This window comes from Stegostoma tigrinum, chromosome 33, assembly GCF_030684315.1.
Source record: "Stegostoma tigrinum isolate sSteTig4 chromosome 33, sSteTig4.hap1, whole genome shotgun sequence".
NCBI lineage: Eukaryota > Metazoa > Chordata > Chondrichthyes > Orectolobiformes > Stegostomatidae > Stegostoma > Stegostoma tigrinum.
The window spans coordinates 36,531,071-36,548,324 of record NC_081386.1 but is presented as its reverse complement, the minus strand read 5'-3'; the positions used below and the strand labels follow the sequence as shown (position 1 = coordinate 36,548,324).

The 17,254-nt window shown below is 44.0% G+C and overlaps 1 protein-coding gene across 9 annotated transcripts in view; it reads right to left on the bottom strand.

Annotated features, from left to right (window-relative positions):
• Positions 1–17,254, bottom strand: part of usp8 (ubiquitin specific peptidase 8) — a 76,806-nt gene that overhangs the window by 15,707 nt on the left and 43,845 nt on the right. For all 9 annotated transcript variants that reach the window (XM_059639253.1, XM_059639252.1, XM_059639250.1 and 6 more), the window contains 2 exons: positions 5,512–6,084; positions 701–781 (listed from right to left, as the gene is read on the bottom strand). In XM_059639253.1, coding sequence (XP_059495236.1) covers positions 701–781; positions 5,512–6,084 — 654 coding nt within the window. The remainder of the gene's footprint in view (positions 1–700; positions 782–5,511; positions 6,085–17,254) is intronic.

Below are 17,254 nucleotides of genomic sequence, written 5' to 3'. Positions count from 1 at the left end.
ATGGAAAAAAGTTGGCAAAACTGGCACAGCGTTATTTATTTGCTCAAAGCTGTCCTTGTTGCAAATAACACATATGACTGCCTTTGCACAAAGATAAATAATTGATTGCAGAGTTTACAACTTGGATTGCCACAACTGCTTCATTCCAATAGTGATCTTGGTGGAATTAAATCTAGCTTGGCCCAGGCAGGATGGGCTGAATGGTCTCTCTGTGCCAAACTTTTCAATATTTCCATAAGCCCATTCATCAAAAACAAACCACTTTGGTCCAAAATGTTGTGGTGCACAGCTGCTGTTAGAATTCCATGTATTGAGAGTTATTTATTACAGCTGTTAGTTCCACAAGACAGTAAAATAACAAAATGAAATCCTGAGCAACATCTTTTTGGGGAACAGATTGTTTGCTCATCACTAGTCTGCCTGTGATAGTGCAGTCTATAAGCTGATAGGAGAGGGCAAACATGATTCCTATTTGCTTAAAATTTGGGAATGGTCCCAGAGGGGCACTTGTGGCACTGCAGTAGTGTCCATACTGAACCAAAAAACCCTGGTGGAGTCCCTGTCTGCTCCAGAAATACGTACTAACATCTCTGAACGGATTGATGAGAAAACATCAGAATCTTCCTAGAATTAGGCAGGAAATGCAAATGAATCCCTTAGAAGGTGTTTTTGCACAACAATCATAACTTGGTTATTGTACCTTCATCCATCCTGGTGGTAAGCCTGGAACTGTTCGGCCCATTTCCTCACTCCTTGCCCTGGTTAATGTATCTCTATGTTCCTACATTAAATAAAGATTGATCTTTAAACGTCTTGGTGCAGATGACCAAAACAAAAAAGAAAAAATTCTCAGCAAAATTATTCTCACAAATCAAGCACATATATTCCACAGTTCCAAAATGCAATTAGGAAACAGACCAAGTGGTTCAGATGAGGGTTAGAGACAGCATTTTCTCACTTTTTGAAGTATAAATTCTGCTTTTTTTGATTATGTTCATATTTATAGTTTTAAAACTACTACTGTAAAAGCATACTCCTACCATTGCCAGTGGTACTTTCACGGTGTCTAACGCTACACGGGCACAAGTGGAGATCTCAAGAGACTTGGACATAAAAGTAAAGGCTCACTGAAGTGTCAAGAACAGATAAACCCTGGTTAGCCCATCACCAAGTACCGAGTAGTGGTCAGCACTGCATACGAACAAGGAAGTGCTGACCTTAGACAGAATGCAATGAGATACTTGCCAGACAATATCAGGAGTCCAAAGATTAAATTACAAGAAATTATGTAAACTCAGTTTGTTTATTCCACACCCACTGTGTTATTTGTACTTGGAATGTGAGGATCACTGCCAAAGGTGACATTTACCATCAATGTTTGGGCTGGTGTGTGTGTGGCATTGCCTAGCTATGCCTGTAAAATTATGCTTCTGCTATTTAACATGTGTACAACCATATCATAATGCCACTGGGTAAACAGGTAGGTGCTGCTTCTCCCAAGTTCTTGCCCTTTCCTCATTAAACCACAGTTAGAGAGTAAGCTTGATAGCCCTTTTAGAATGACAGATCTACCAGATAAAGTGGAGAATGGAGCAAAACACAACTTTCCCATTAACGGCCCAGTGCACCTTGTGGAGATGCAGGAATATTTTGGAATATATCCTTTTGGTTGGCAGTAGTATCTCAATGCAAAAGGAGGTGCTTCTTCCTGTACCACGTGCAGAAAGCTAGAATTCCTTGCACTGAAAAGGCCATGCTAAAAAATTTCAAGGTCCCTTACACTTAAAACATCCACACACTCCAAACAGAAACAATTTAAGCATGTAGAGCTGAGGATGTCCTCAGAACAATACATGCCTTTCTGGCGAAGATCTTTGCTTCCTCACTCTCCACGGGAGTTGTACCGGAAGACTGGAGGGAGGCAAATGTTGTTCCTCTTTTCAAGAAAGGGAATAGGGAAATCCCTGGAAATTACAGACCAGTCTTATATCTGTGGTCAGCAAGGTTTTGGAAAGAATTTTGAGGGATAGGATTTGAGACTATTTGGAAACGCATAGCGTGATTAAAGGCAGTCAGCATGGCTTTGAGGGGGGCAGGTCATGCCTCACAAATCTTATTGAGTTCTTTGAGGTCATGAGACAGGTTGATGAGGGTTGAGCAGTGGATGTGGTGTATATGGACTTCAGCAAGACATTTGATAAGGTTCCCCACAGCACGCTCATTCATAAAGTCAGGAGGTATGGGATACAGGGTGATTTGGCTGTCTGGATTCAGAATTGGTTGGCTGACAGGAGGCAGAGAGTGGTTGTAGATGATAAGTATTCTGCCTGGAGGTCAGTGCTGAGTGGTGTCCCGCAGGGGTCTGTTCTTGGGCCTCAGCTCTTTGTAGTTTTTATAAATGACTTGGATGAGGAGGTTGAGGGGTGGGTTAGTATGTTTGTTGATAACACAAAGGTTGGAGGTGCCATTGATAGTATCGAGGGCTATTGCAGGCTTCAGCGAGACATTGACAGTAAGCAGAGCTGGGCTGAGGAATGGCAGATGGAGTTCAACCTGGATAAATGCGAAGTGATGCATTTTGGAAGGTCAAACTTAAATGCTGAATAGAGGATTAAAGGCAGGATTCTCAGCAGTGTGGAAGAACAGTGGGATCTTGTTGTTCAAGTGCGTAGCTCCCTCAAAGGTGCCACCCAAGTGGATAAGTTTGTTAAGAAAGCATATGGTGTTTTGGTTTTCATTAACGGGGGATCGAGTTTAAGAGCTGCGAGGTCATGCTGCAGCTCTACAAAATCCTGGCGAGACCACACTTGGAATATTGTGTCCATTTCTGGTCGCCCTATTATAGGAAAGATGTGGAGGCTTTGGAGAGGGTGCAAAGGACGTTTACCAGGATGCTGCCTGGACTAGAGGGCTCGTCTTATGAGGAGAGGTTGACTGAGCTCGAACTTTTCTCTCTGGAGAGATGGAGGAAGAGAGGTGACCTGATTGAGGTGTACAAGGTAATGAGAGGCATGGATAGAGTCGATAGCCAGAGACTTTTCCCCAGGGCAGGATTGACTGCTCCGAGGGGTCATAGTTTTAAGGTGTTAGGAGGAAGGTATAGAAGAGACATCAGAGGGAGGTTCTTCACCCAGAGAGTTGTGAGCGCATGGAATAGTTTGCCAGTGGAAGCGGAGTCATTAGTGACATTTAAGTGACTGCTGGACATGCACATGGACAGCAGCGAATTGAGGGGAATGTAGGTTAGGTTATTTTATTTTTGGATTAGGATTATTCCACGGCACAACATCGGGGGCCGAAGGGCCTGTACTGTGTTGCACTTTTCTATGTTCTATGTCTGCAGGAAAACACGTGGACTCCCATAACAGATCCATGCAGCAGCAAAATGTAAAATGGCAAAGTAGAGGCTCAAGCAGGCTTTTCTTCCTCCAGTTGGTTCACATATAACTGCCCTTAAACTGGCCTCATGGTCTTCAGGGCTCTGTCAGTAGTGTTGCTACTGAGCCTTTGGTGCTGGACAGTGAAATTATATGTAGGTATAGAAAAAGCAACAAAAGGCAAATGGAGTATTGTGGGAGTTCTCATTGAAATCTCAATTTCTAAATGGGACTACATGGGACAGGTGTAGGAAAGATGCTCCCAAAGATAGGGGACAGATTTTCAGAACCAGGGGCCACAGTATAAGGATAGGGGGTAAGGTTTCTACACCCAGAAAGTGGTGAGCCTGTGGAATTCACTGCCAGAGAAAGCAGTTGAGGCCAAAACAGTGCATGATTTCAAGGGGGAAAAAGATGGAGTACAGGAGTAGGGATGTCTTGCTGCAATTGTAGGCCATTGTACAAAATGCAGAGGAATGGGATTATGGGAGATATAGCAGTTTGGATCAGAAATTTGCTTGCTGAAAGAGGACAGAGGGTGGTAGTTGATGGGAAATGTTCATCCTGGAGACCAGTTACTAGTGGTGTACCGCAAGGGTCGGTGTTGGGTCCACTGCTGTTTGTCATTTTTATAAATGACCTGGATGAGGGCGTAGAAGGATGGGTTAGTAAATTTGCAGACGAAACTAAGGTCGGTGGAGTTGTGGATAGTGACGAAGGATGCTGTAGGTTGCAGAGAGACACAGATAAGCTGCAGAGCTGGGCTGAGAGGTGGCAAATGGAGTTTAACGCAAACAAGTGTGAGGTGATGCACTTTGGTAGGAGTAACTGGAAGGCAAAGTACAGGACTAATGGTAAGATTCTTGGTAGTGTAGATGAGCAGAGAGATCTCAGTGTCCATGTACACAGATTCTTGAAAGTTGCCACCCAGGTTGACAGGGCTGTTAAGAAGGCATACAGTGTTTTAGCTTTTATTAATAGAGGGATCGAGTTCTGGTTACGGTGAAGCTGTACAAAACTCCGGTGTGGCCACACTTGGAGTATTACGTACAGTTCTGGTCACCGCATTATAAGGACGTGGAAGCTTTGGAAAGGGTGCAGAGGAGATTTACTAGGATGTTGCCTGGTATGGAGGGAAGGTCTTATGAGGAAAGGCTGAGGGACTTGAGGCTGCCCTCATTAGGGAGAAGAAGTTTGAGAAGTGACTTAATTGAGACATATAAAATAATCAGAGGGTTAGATCGGGTGGATAGGGAGAGCCTTTTTCCTAGGATGGTGACGGCGAGCACGAGGGGGCATAGCTTTAAATTGAGGGGTGAAAGATATAGGACAGATGTCCGAGGTAGTTTCTTTACTCAGAGTATAAGGGAATGGAACACTTCGCCTGCAACGGTAGTAGATTCCCCAACTTTAGGTACATTTAAGTCGTCATTGGATAAGCATATGGACGTACATGGAATAGTGTAGGTTAGATGGGCTTCAGATCGGTATGACAGGTCGGCACAACATTGAGGGCCGAAGGGCCTGTACTGTGCTGTAATGTTCTATGTTCTATGCTTTAATTACACAGTGCCTCGGCGAGACAACATCGGGAACACAGTGCAATTTTCACCACCTTATCAAAGATCTGTGGGAGTTCTCATTGAAATCTCAATTTCTAAATGGGACTACATGGGATAGGTGTAGGAAAGATGCTCCCAAAGATAGGGGACAGATTTTCAGAACCAGGGGCCACAGTATAAGGATAGGGGGTAAGGTTTCTACACCCAGAAAGTGGTGAGCCTGTGGAATTCACTGCCAGAGAAAGCAGTTGAGGCCAAAACATTGCATGATTTCAAGGGAGAATTGAATATAGCACTTGGGACTAAAATGATCGAAGAATTTGTGAGGTAAAGCAGGATGTGGCTATTGAGTAGGATGATCAGCCCCGATCATAATAATCTACTCCCCTAATTTCTGTCATTTGTACGAAATGTAAAAATGGGCACATAAATACAATTCAGTTCAGCAGGTTACACTCATTACTGCAGAGTAGTCATAACATAAATGTTTCTAAAATGAATAATGATCATGGTTGTAATTTTACCTCTATTAGCACTTGTTACATTTAAAAAAAAATTTCTAAGTGAAGTACCTGTTTCTCCAAGTTTGTGCAATGGGAACCTTCCAGCTCAGAGACAGATTGTTCACCACTTTTCTGTGGATCAGCTTGATCTCTTATCTGACTTTCAATTTTGCCTTTTGTTTCTGATGTCTTTTTTTGCTCTGCCAATCTTTTCCTTTCAGCTTCTTCTTTTTGCTGGCTGTCTTCACGCTCCTGTGCGCTCTGTTCCTCATTTTCTTTGCTGTCTCTTTCTTGTTCAGCTTTTATTTTGAACGCTTTTTCCTCCTTCTTACACTGCTCTTTTTCTATACACTCTTCTTGCCTTTCTCTCTCCAATCTCTCTTTCTCTTGCCTTTCTTCTTCCTGCCTTCGTTCACGCTGTTCTTTCTCCTTTCTGGCCTTCTCACCAATTAGGGCTGCTTCAGCATGAATCTGATTTCTTTCTTCATCAGTCAGTGAATGCTGTGATCCTACACAGGGCTTTGTTGATCGATCAGGAATCACTGGTCCATTGTGAACAGGCAGATTGTCAGCACCAGCAACTTCAGATTTAGGCTGAGGTTGATCAGGCTGTTTCAGTGGAGGTTTTTTGGTTCGATCAATCTGTTTAAATACACAAAAGCACAATTATCTTCACAGTAATTTAGAATCTTAGGAAGACATTCAGTTAAATCGAGCAATCCGAGATGTGCTATTCAACTCATATACAAAGGGAATTATGCAAAGATTGCGAGCATAACTGAGCAAAGAAAAGCAACATGCGTATTCATACATAACCTTTCACAATTACAGCACTCTACAGCCAATGGAGTGGGGACAACCTTGACAATAGGAACTAGAGCAGCTTTGCTCATTGTAGCACCCAAAAACTGCGAAGAGATAGTGACCAGAGAATGCACTGCTCATTGAGCAAACTGAGCTTCTGATCTGGCAACCATCACACTTAGCGGAACATGGATTTTTAGCTTCATGATTCATCTGAAAAGCATCACTGCAAGGAAGTGAGAGCCTGGATTTCTGTGCCCAACTACTGGAGAGGGTCTTTAACCTAAAACCTTCTAGCGAGACAAAAAATAACTACCCACTAAGACAGGCCTGACACCCAAACTACGGTTTTATCACCAAACAGAATTAGATAGATTAACAACAGTTAGGATTCTCCGTATATTTTCAATCTTAAATTGCACAATCAATTCAAAATATAACAGCAGTATGCAGGTTCTCCAGAAACAGAAGGAGAAATGCACAATGTCTCGTTGGTCCCTTCTGTATGCCTCCGAATGGTGGGATACAGATCAATTCTGAGAAAGGACTTCGATAATAGCGATTAAGGCGTGGAATGTTTCTAAGAGTTGTACAAAAATAGACACTGAATTTCTTTAACACCTTACATAAGCGTATACTAAACCATACCTCCAAGCTATACAGATGCCAAATGCCACCCTTTTGAATAAGCGGAAACTAATCTCAGTGTCCAAAATTCAATAGAAATAACATTCACACCACATTAGCTCCAGGCAAGTACCAGTGCTAAGAAGAGACCATCTAACTATCTCCATTTGGCACTCAATGGCATTCCCTCACTGAATTCATCATCAATACTATCACACTGCAGTAACAACATCCCTGCAGCTCCAATAACACTCGAAGTTTGATGCCACTCAGGACAAAGTAGCCTGTTTAAGTGACACCACATCCATTCTCAATTACACCTTTGAGGTGAAAGCAGAGCATAGGATATACAAGATGTGATGCAGAAACTGACCAAGGCTCTTACAGCAGTATTTCCAAACTCACGGCCTCTGCATGGGAACACACCATCTGCTAATTTCATCTCCAAGACAAAGACGACAATATCTCAGCTAGTTGTAAGAATAATAGGGTTGTAATGGTAGGGGATTTTAACTTTCCAAATATAGACAGGGACTTCCAATGTTAACATTTCGGATGGAGAGGAAGTTAAGTGTGTACAATTACATTTTCGCATTCAGTACATGGATGGACTTACTAGAGGAGCAAAACTTGGATCTGCTTGAGAAATAAGGAAGGGTAAGTGATTGAGGTGTCAATGGGGGAGTCTTTTGAGGCAAGTGATTGTAATTCTATTAGTTTTGAAATAATTATGGAAAAGAACAGACCTGCTCTAAAAGTTGGAAAATGGAGTAAAGCCAATTTTGATGGTATTAGGCAAGAACTTCCAAAAGTTTACTGAGAAAAGATATTTGCAGGAAAAATGTCTTTAAAATTTAACCAAGAGTTCAGAGATATGTAACCAATAGCGTGAAGAGCAAGGCTGATAGGCGTAGGGATTGCTGGAGAGCTAATTAAAAAAAGAGAGGCTCTGGTCAAGAAAATGAGGTATGTCAGGTATTGACAGCTGGATCAAATGAATCCCTACAGCAGTATACTCATACTGTCCTTATGTTCAAGAGGGAAGTCAGGAGAGCAAAAGGGTAATTTAGATAGCTTTGGCAATTGGGTTAAAGAGAATCCAAAGAGGTTCGACAAATACATTAAAGTCAAAAAGTAACCAGGGAGTGAATAGGGCCCTTTAAAAGATCAATGTCTACATATTTAGACTAGTGAGATAGTAAATAAGTTTGTTGCATCAGTATTACTGTGGAGGAGGACATGAAAGCTGGAAAACGTGGAGAAATTAATAGCAATACCTTGAAAACTGCCCATTTTATGGACGGTAGTGGTGCTGGACATCTTAAAATGCATAATAGTGGGGGCAGCAATCGTAATATGGTAGAGTTCAGTCTGCAGTTTGAAAGAGAGAAGGCAAAATCGGATGTAATGGTATTACAATTAAATAGAGGTATGAGAGACGAATTGACGAAAATCGACTGGAAGCAGAGCCTAGCGAGGAAGACAGTGGACCAACAATGGCAGGAGTTTCTGGGTGTAATTGAGGACACAGTACAGAGGTTCATCCCAAAGAAAAGAAAGATTACCCGGGGTGGGATTAAATAGCCATGGCTGACAAAGGAAGTCAGGAAATGTATCAAAGAAAAAGAGACAGCCTATAAAATGGCCAAGAGCACTGGGAAATCAGAAGGTTGGGAAGGTTACAAAAACAAACAAACAGAGGATAACAAAGAGAACAATAAGGAAGGACAGGATTAAATATGAAGGTAGGCTAGCAAATAATATTAGAAATGATAGTAAAAATTTATTTCAATACATAAGAAACAAACGAGAGGCAAACTTAGACATTGGGCCACCCCAAACTGATGCTGGACGGCTAGTGACGGGAGATAAGGAAATAGCTGAAGAACTAAATAAGTACTTTGCATCAGTCTTCATAGTGGAAGACATGAGTAATATCCCAACAATTAAGGAGAGCCAGGGGGCAGAGTTGAGTACGGTAGGCATTACAAAAGAGAAAGGGCTAGAAAAGCTAAATGGTCCAAAAATTGATAAATCTCCTGGCCCCGATGAGCTACATCCTAGAGTTCTGAGGGAGGTGGCTGAGGAAATAGCAGAGGCTTTGGATGTGATCTTTCAAAAGTCACTGGAGTCAGGGAAAGTCCCAGATGATTGGAAAATTGCTGTTGTAACCCCCTTGTTTAAGAAAGGATCAAGACAAAAGATGGAAAATTACAGGCCGATTAGCCTAACCTCGGTTAGAACATGTTGGTAAAATTCTAGAATCCATCGTTAAGGATGAGATTTCTAAATTCTTGGAAGTGCAGGGTTAGATTAGAACAAGTCAGCATGGATTTGCTAAGGGGAGGTCATGCCTGACAAACCTGTTAGAATTCTTTGAAGAGGTAACAAGTATGTTAGACCAGGGAAACCCAGTGGATGTTATCTATCTAGACTTCCAAAAGGCCTTTGATAAGGTGCCTCACGGGAGGCTGCTGAGCAACGTGAGGGCCCATGGTGAGCGAGGTGAGCTGCTGGCTTTGACTGAGGATTGGCTGTCTGACAGAAGGCAGAGAGTTGGGATAAAAGGCTCTTCTTCAGAATGGCAACCGGGGACAAGTGGTGTCCCGCGGGGTTCAGTGTTGGGGCAGCAGCTGTTCACTTTATATATTAACGATCTGGATGAAGGGACTGGGGGCATTCTGGCGAAGTTTGCTGATGATACGAAGTTAGGTGGACTGGCAGGCAGTACTGAGGAGGTGGGGAGGCTGCAGAAAGATTTAGACAGTTTAAGAGTGTGGTCCAGGAAACGGCTGATGAAATTCAACGAGAGTAAATATGAGGTTTTGCACTTTGGAAAAAAGCATACAGGCATGGACTATTTTTTAAACGGTGAGAAAATTCATAAAGCAGAAGTACAAAGGGATCTGGGAGTGTTGGTCCAGGATTCTCTAAAGGTTAACTTGCAGGTAGAGTCCATAATTAAGAAAGCAAATGTAATGTTGTCGTTTATCTCAAGAGGGTTGGAATATAAAAGCAGCAATGTGCTTCTGAGGCTTTAAGGCTCTAGTTAGGCCTCATTTAGAATACGGTGTCCAATTTTGGGCCCCACACCTCAGGAAGGACATACTAGCCCTGGAGAGTGTCCAGCGGAGATTCACATGGATGATCCCTGGAATGCTAGGTTTAACGTACGATGAACAGCCAAGGATCCTGGGATTGTATTCATTACAGTTTAGAAGGTTGAGGGGAGATCTAACAGAAACTTACAAGATAATGTATGGCTTCGAAAGGGTGGACGCTGGGAAGTTGTTTCCGTTAGGCGGGAGACTAGGACCCGTGGGCACAGCCTTAAAATTAGAGGAGGTAAATTTAAAACAGAAATGAGGAGACATTTCTTCAGCCAGAGAGTGAGTGGTGGGCCTGTGGAATCCACTGCCACGGGACACAGTGGAGGCCGGGACATTAAATGTCTTCAAGATAGAGGCGGATAAATTCTTAATCTCACAAGGTATCAAGGGCTACGGGGAGAGTGCAGGGAAGTGGAGTTGAAATGCCCATCAGCCATGATTAAATGGCAGAGTGGGCTCAATGGGCCGAATGGCCTTACTTCCACTCCTATGTCTTTTGGTCTTATGGTTTTATTAATCCGTGCGGCCTGATCAGGTGTTTCCCAGGGCTTTGTGGGAAGCTAGGAAAGTGATTCCTAGGCCCCTTGCCAAGACACTTGTATCAACGATAGCCATGGGAGAGATGCTGAAGACTAGAGGTTGGCTAATGTAGTGTCATTATTTAAGAAGGGTGGTAAGGGAAAGCCAGGAACTATAGACTAGTGAGCCTGATATCAGTGGTGGGTTAGTTGGAGGGCATTCTGAGGGACACAATTTACATGAACTTGGAAAGGCAAGGTCTAATTAGTGTTAGTCAACATGCCTTTGTTCGTGGGAGATCATGTCTCATAAACTTGAGTTTTTTTGAAGTGGACATTGTCTATATTGACTTCTGCAAGTCATTCAACAAGATTCCACATGGTAGAGTGGTTAGCAAGATTAGATCGTATGAAGTCAGGGAGAGTTAGCCATTTGCATAGAAAATTGGCTTGAAGGTAGGAGACAGAGGTTGGCGGTAGAGGCTTGCTTTTTGAACTACGGGCCTGTGACCAGTGATATGCTGCAAGGATTGGTGTTGGGTCCACTGTTTTTTGTCCTTTATGCAAATGATTTGGATGTGAATATCAGAGATATGGTTAGTAAGTTTGTAGATGACACCAAAATTGGTGGTGCAGTGGATGGTGAAGAAAGTTATCTCAGAACACAACAGGACCTTGACCAGACATACCGAGGAGTAACAGATTGAGTTTAATTTAGATAAATATGAAGTGTTGCATGCAGATAAGGCAAACCAGGGCAGGACATATACAAAATGCTAGGGTCCTGGGGAGTGTTGTCGAACAAACAGACTTTGAGATACAGGTTCATTGTTCCTTGCAAGTGGAGCTGCAGGGAGACAGGACACTTGCCTCATTGGTCAGTGTATTCAGTATAGAAGTTGAGATGTCATGTTATGGCTGTACGGGACGTTAGTGGGGCCACTTTTGGAATACTGCATTCAATTCTGCTCTCTCTGCTGTAGGAAAGATGTTGTTATTCAAAAGGGTTCAGTAAAGGTTCACAAGAATGTTGCCAGGTTTTTTTTTTAAAAAAAAAATCCTAGTGTGGAAGCAGACCATTCAACCCATCCAGTCCACAATGATGATCATCTGAACACCACCCCCCCGTCCCACCAGATCCACCCCCTATCTTATCCCTGTAACACTTCATTTCCCACAGCCAATCTACCTAACCTACACATCTTTGGACTGTAGGATGCTGACAGGAGCACCTGGGGAAATCCATGCAGACAGAGAGAACATGCAAACTCCACAAAGACAGTTGACCGAGGCTGGAATTGAACCCAGTTCCCATGCGCTGTGAGGCAGCAGTACTAACCACTGAGTCACTATGCCGTCCCAGCAGGTTGGAGGGTTTGAGCTATAAGAGGAGGCTGAATAGGCTTGGGCTATTTTCTCTAGAGATTTGGAGGCTGAGGGGTAGCCTTGCAGAGAGCTATAAAATCATGAGGGTCATTGACAGGGTGCATTGTCAAGAGTACAGGCTTATAAAGTCAGATGACATATTTAAGATGAGAGGAGTAAGATTTAAAAGAAAGCTAAGGGGCAACTTTTTCATGCAGAGGATAGTGCATATTTGGAATGAGTTGCCAGAAGTAGTGGAGGAGGCTGGTATAATAACCATTTAAGAGTCATCTAGATGAGTACACGAATAGGAAGAGTTCACAGGGATATGAGGCAAATGGGGCTAATTAATTTAGGATATCTGGTCAGCATAGATGAGTTGGACCAAGGGTCTGTTTCCGCACCATACACCTCTGATTCTGTCTGGTCCTACACTTCCTTTCCTTCACTATGATGAGTTGTATCTCACTAACTCTTCCGCAATTCCATTGAGAGTACATACAATAGATAGGCTGCTGCTCATCATCAGCTACTCAAGGGCAATTAAAAACGGGCACTAAATACTAGTCTAGCCAGTGACATTCACAATCCATGAATGAAGAGAAAGAAAAACACACTGAATTCAAGGTTCAATGCTAGAAGTGAAACTGAAACCTGCTCATTGCTGAAACTGTTAATTGAGTAAAAAGATTTTTTTTGTTAAAAATCATTCACTGGATTTGTAATAACCTCATTATTCACTTTTGTAGCAGAAACAAGCACATTACCTGAATGAGTATAAATTAAATATGCAATGAGCTGGGCATTCTTGAATGCCAGTTACTGAAGGTCAGCATGTTTTGGCTGCCTGCTGAACCCACATCAAGTGGTATGTTAACCATCATATGGTGAAAATATAGGAGCGGGATACTACAATTATCCAGGACCTTGGCGAGGCCACTCTTGGAATACTGCATGGTGGTTTTTATCTTATCAGAGGAAGGTTGGTCTTGTCGCGGTGAAAATTTATGGGATTGATTACCAGGATGGTGGGACTGACAAATGAGGAGAGGTTGAATTGGTTAGGATTAGATTCACTGGGGTTCATAAAAATGAGGGAGGAATCTCATTGAAGGCTATAAAATTCTAACAGGGCTAAGGCCTGAAGGCCCCTGGCTGTGGACACAACACACAGGATGACACAAAAATGTAAGGGCAGGACTGATGTTCCTGATGGCAGGGGAATCCAGAACTAGGGCTAACAGTCTAAGGATATGGGCTATATTTGAATACTGAGATGAGGAGAGATTTCTTCACTCAGACTGTAGTGAGCCTATGGAATTCATACCACAGAAAGCAACTGAGGCCAAACGATTGACTAATTCAGAGGAGTTTTGATATAACTTGAGGATAAAGGGATATGGTGGAAAAAGCAGAAACAGGCTACTGAACTAGATGATCATCCATAACCATAATGAAGAGCGGAGCAAGTTTGAGGGGCTGAATGCCCTCCTCCTGCTCCTATTTTTCTATGATGTGGATGTCACTGGTTAAGCCAGCATTTACTGCCCATCTCTAGTGGCCTTGGAATGCTGGCAGTGAACAGCCTTCTTGAACCACTGCAGTCTATTTGGTGCAGATACACGAACAATGCTGTTGGGGAGGGAATTCCAGGATTTTGACCTGTTAACATTGAAGGAACAATGATATAGTTCAGAGACAGGATAATGTGTGGCTTGAAGGGGAATGAGTAGGCAGTGGCGTTGCCACGGGTCTGCTGCTCCTTGTCCTAGCCTATAGCGGTCATGAATTTGAAAGGTGTTGCCAAAGTAGCCTTGGAGAAATTCTGCAGTGCATCTTGAAGCTAGTACATACTGCTGGTCCTCAGGATCAGTGAAGGAGGGAGTGAATGCTTAGGATTAGTGCCAATGAAGCAGGCTGCTTTGACTTGGAGTGTTGTCGAAACTGCACCCATTGAGGCAAGCGCACACTATTCTATCACATTCCTGATCAATGTCTCACAGACAGACAGACTTTGGGAAGTCGGGGGGGGGGGCACGAAGAGGAGAGAAATTACCTCTGCAAAATTCCTAGCTAGCGAGTTTTGACAAGATTTGTAGCTCAGGTTGAGGTTCTGGATGTGAGTTTGCTCGCTGAGCTGGAAGGTTAGTTTTCAGACGTTTCGTCACTATTCTAGGTAACATCATCAGTGAGCCTCCGACGAAGCGCTGGTGTTATGTCCCGCTTTCTATTTCTGTTTAGGTTTCCTTGGGTTGGTGATGTCATTTCCTGTTCTTTTTCTCAGGGGATGGTAGATTGGCTCCAAGTCAATGTGTTTGTTTATGGAGTTCCGGTTGGAATGCAGCCATGCTTCTAGGAATTCTCGTGCATGTCTCTGTTTGGCTTGTCCGAGGATGGATGTGTTGTCCCAATCAAAGCGGTGCCCTTCCTCATCTATATGTAAGGATACGAGTGACAGTGGGTCATGTCATTTTGTGGCTAGATGTTCATGTATCCTGGTGGCCAGCTTGCGAACAGAGACACGCATGAGAATTCCTAGAAGCATGGCATTCCAAATGGAACTCCATCAACAAACACATTGATTTGGAGCCAATGTGTTTGTTGATGGAGTTCCATTTGGAATGCCATGCTTCTAGGAATTCTCATGCGTGTCTCTGTTCGCAAGCTGGCCACCAGGATACATGAACATCTAGCCACAAAATGACATGACCCACTGTCACTCGTATCCTTACATATAGATGAGGAAGGGCACCGCTTTGATTGGGACAACACATCCATCCTAGGACAAGCCAAACAGAGACATGCACGAGAATTCCTAGAAGCATGGCTGCATTCCAACCGGAACTCCATAAACAAACACATTGGCTCCAAGTCAATCTACCATCCCCTGAGAAAAAGAACAGGAAATGACATCACCAATGCAGGAAATGACATCACCAACCCAAGGAAACCTAAACAGATAAATAGAAAGCGGGACATAACACCAGCGCTTCGTCGGAGGCTCACTGATGATGTTACCTAGAATAGTGACAAAACGTCTGAAAACTAACCTTCCAGCTCAGCAAGCAAACTCACATCCACAAATTCCTAGCTTCTGACTTGCTCTTGCAGCCACAACATATGGCCAGTCCAGATCAGTGCCTGGTCAATGATAACTTGAATTTCCCCAGGATGAGCTAATAATTGATTTCAGATATAAAATATGGATACTACAAGTTAATCATTCGCTGAAGATTACTACTTACTTGTGTTCCTGGAAATTAATCACAAGCTGTCAGGAAGAGGTTGTTATTATCTGTAAAGAGAACTAATCTATCTTTAATGACATGGGCAAATGGCATTGTGACAGAAGATTACCCATAATTATGGTGAAGGGGGGCTCAGTGGGGCCAAGGGCCTAACTCTGGCCTACTTTCTATGTTTTCTTTGTTACCAGCTCAAGAATCATGGCATCTTTTAAAATCAAATGAACACAAACTCATTATTAATGGCATCCCTGAGGGCATGAAGAGCGAGCGCAAGAGATCTGTGTTATAGTCCAGGGCTAACGTTTGGAACATATTTGATGGGCTGAGTGGCTCATTCCCAATATGGAAGGACAATTCAACAGCACGGGACAGCAGCCATTTTTTACATTGTGGGCTGTTTAAAAGTCTGGCTTCAAACAGCCATTTTTTTGCAGAGATCTCAGCAGTACCTGCAAAGCCAGGTCCAACTACCACTCAGATGAACTACCTGGGACCAGCATGAGACAGTGGGTTTTTTCCTGACACCAGGATTTAGACAAAGGCACCCAGAATTCCACCCCATTCTTCTGCAAAGAAATTCAAGCTGTTTTCAAGTGTTAACAATGTGCAGAGCTGGATGAACACAGCGTGCCAGCAGCATGAGAGGATGAGGAAGACTGGCATTTCAGGCCTAGACCATTCTTCAGAAATGGGGGAGGGGAAGGGTATTCTGAAGTGAATAGGAAGAGAGGGGGAGGCACATCGAAGATGGACAGAGGTGAAGATAAGTGAAGAGACAAGACAGACTGGTCAAAGGGGTGGGGATGGAGCCAGTAAAGGTGAGAGTGTTGGTGGGGAGTTAGGGAGGAGATAGGTTAGTCCAGGGAGGACAGCCAGGTCAAGGGGGGGTGGGATGAGGTTAGTAGGTAGGAGATGGGGTGGGGGGGGTGGGGTCTTGAGGTGGGAGGAGGGCATAGGTGGAAGAAAGGGCAGGTTAGGGAGGCGGGGACAAGCTGGGCTAGTTTTGGGATGCAGTGGGGGAAGGGGAGAATTTGAAGCTTGTGAAGTCCACATTGATACTATTGGGTTGCAGGGCTCCGAAGCAGAATAAAAGAGTTGCTGTTCCTGCAACCTTCGGGTGGCATCGTTTTGGCACTGCAGGAGGCTCAGGATGGACATGTCATCTGAGAATGGGAGGGGGAGTGGAAATGGTTCGTGACTGGGAGGTGCAGTTGTTTATTCCGAACCAAGCGCAGGTGTTCTGCAAAGCAGTCCCCAAGCCTCTGCTTGGTTTCCCTGATGTAGAGGAGGCTACAACCGCAACAGCAGATGCAGTATGCCACATTAGCAGATGTGCAGGTGAGCATCTGCTTGATGTAGGAAGTCTTCTTGGGGCCTGGGATGGGGATGAGGTGTAGCACTTCCTGCAGCTGCAGGGAAAGGTGCCAGGTGTGATGGGGCTGGAGGAGAGTGTGGCGTGGCCAAGGGAGTCCCAGAGTGTGGTCCGTCTGGAAGGAATTGAGAATAGGCGATGGCATTTTTGCAGGAAGGTGGTTTATTCTAGGTAGCTGTGGAAGTAGGTGGGCTTGAAATGGATATTGGTTTCTAGGTGGTTGCCAGAAAATGAGACAGAGGCCAAGGAAGGAGAGAGAGGTATCAGATGGTCCAGGTGAACTAGAGGTTGAGGTGGAAGGTGTTGAAGCGGACAAACTGTTTGAGCTCCTTGTGGGAGCACAAGGCCGTGCTGGTACAGTCAATGTAACGTAGGAAGAGGTGGGGTTTAGTGCCAGTGTAGCTGCAGAAGAGGGATTGTTCCACATATCCTACAAAGAGCTTGAGCCCATGCAGGTACCATGGCCATCCCCTTGGTCTTCAGGAATTGAAAGAGAAGTTGTTGAGGGGGTGGAGGAGTTTGGCTAAGTGGACGAGGGTGTCAGTGGAGGGGGAGTGGTCAGGCCTGAGAGACAGGAAGTAGTGGAGGGCCTTTTCCTGCAAAAATGCCATCCCCTATTCCAAATTCCTTCACCGCATCTGCTCCCAGGATGAAGCATTCCACTCCCGCACATCTCAGGTGTCTTTGTTTTTCAAGGACTGCAACTTGCACCCCTCAGCGGTTGAGAACACCCTCGACCATGTCTCCCGCATCTCATCCCTCACACCA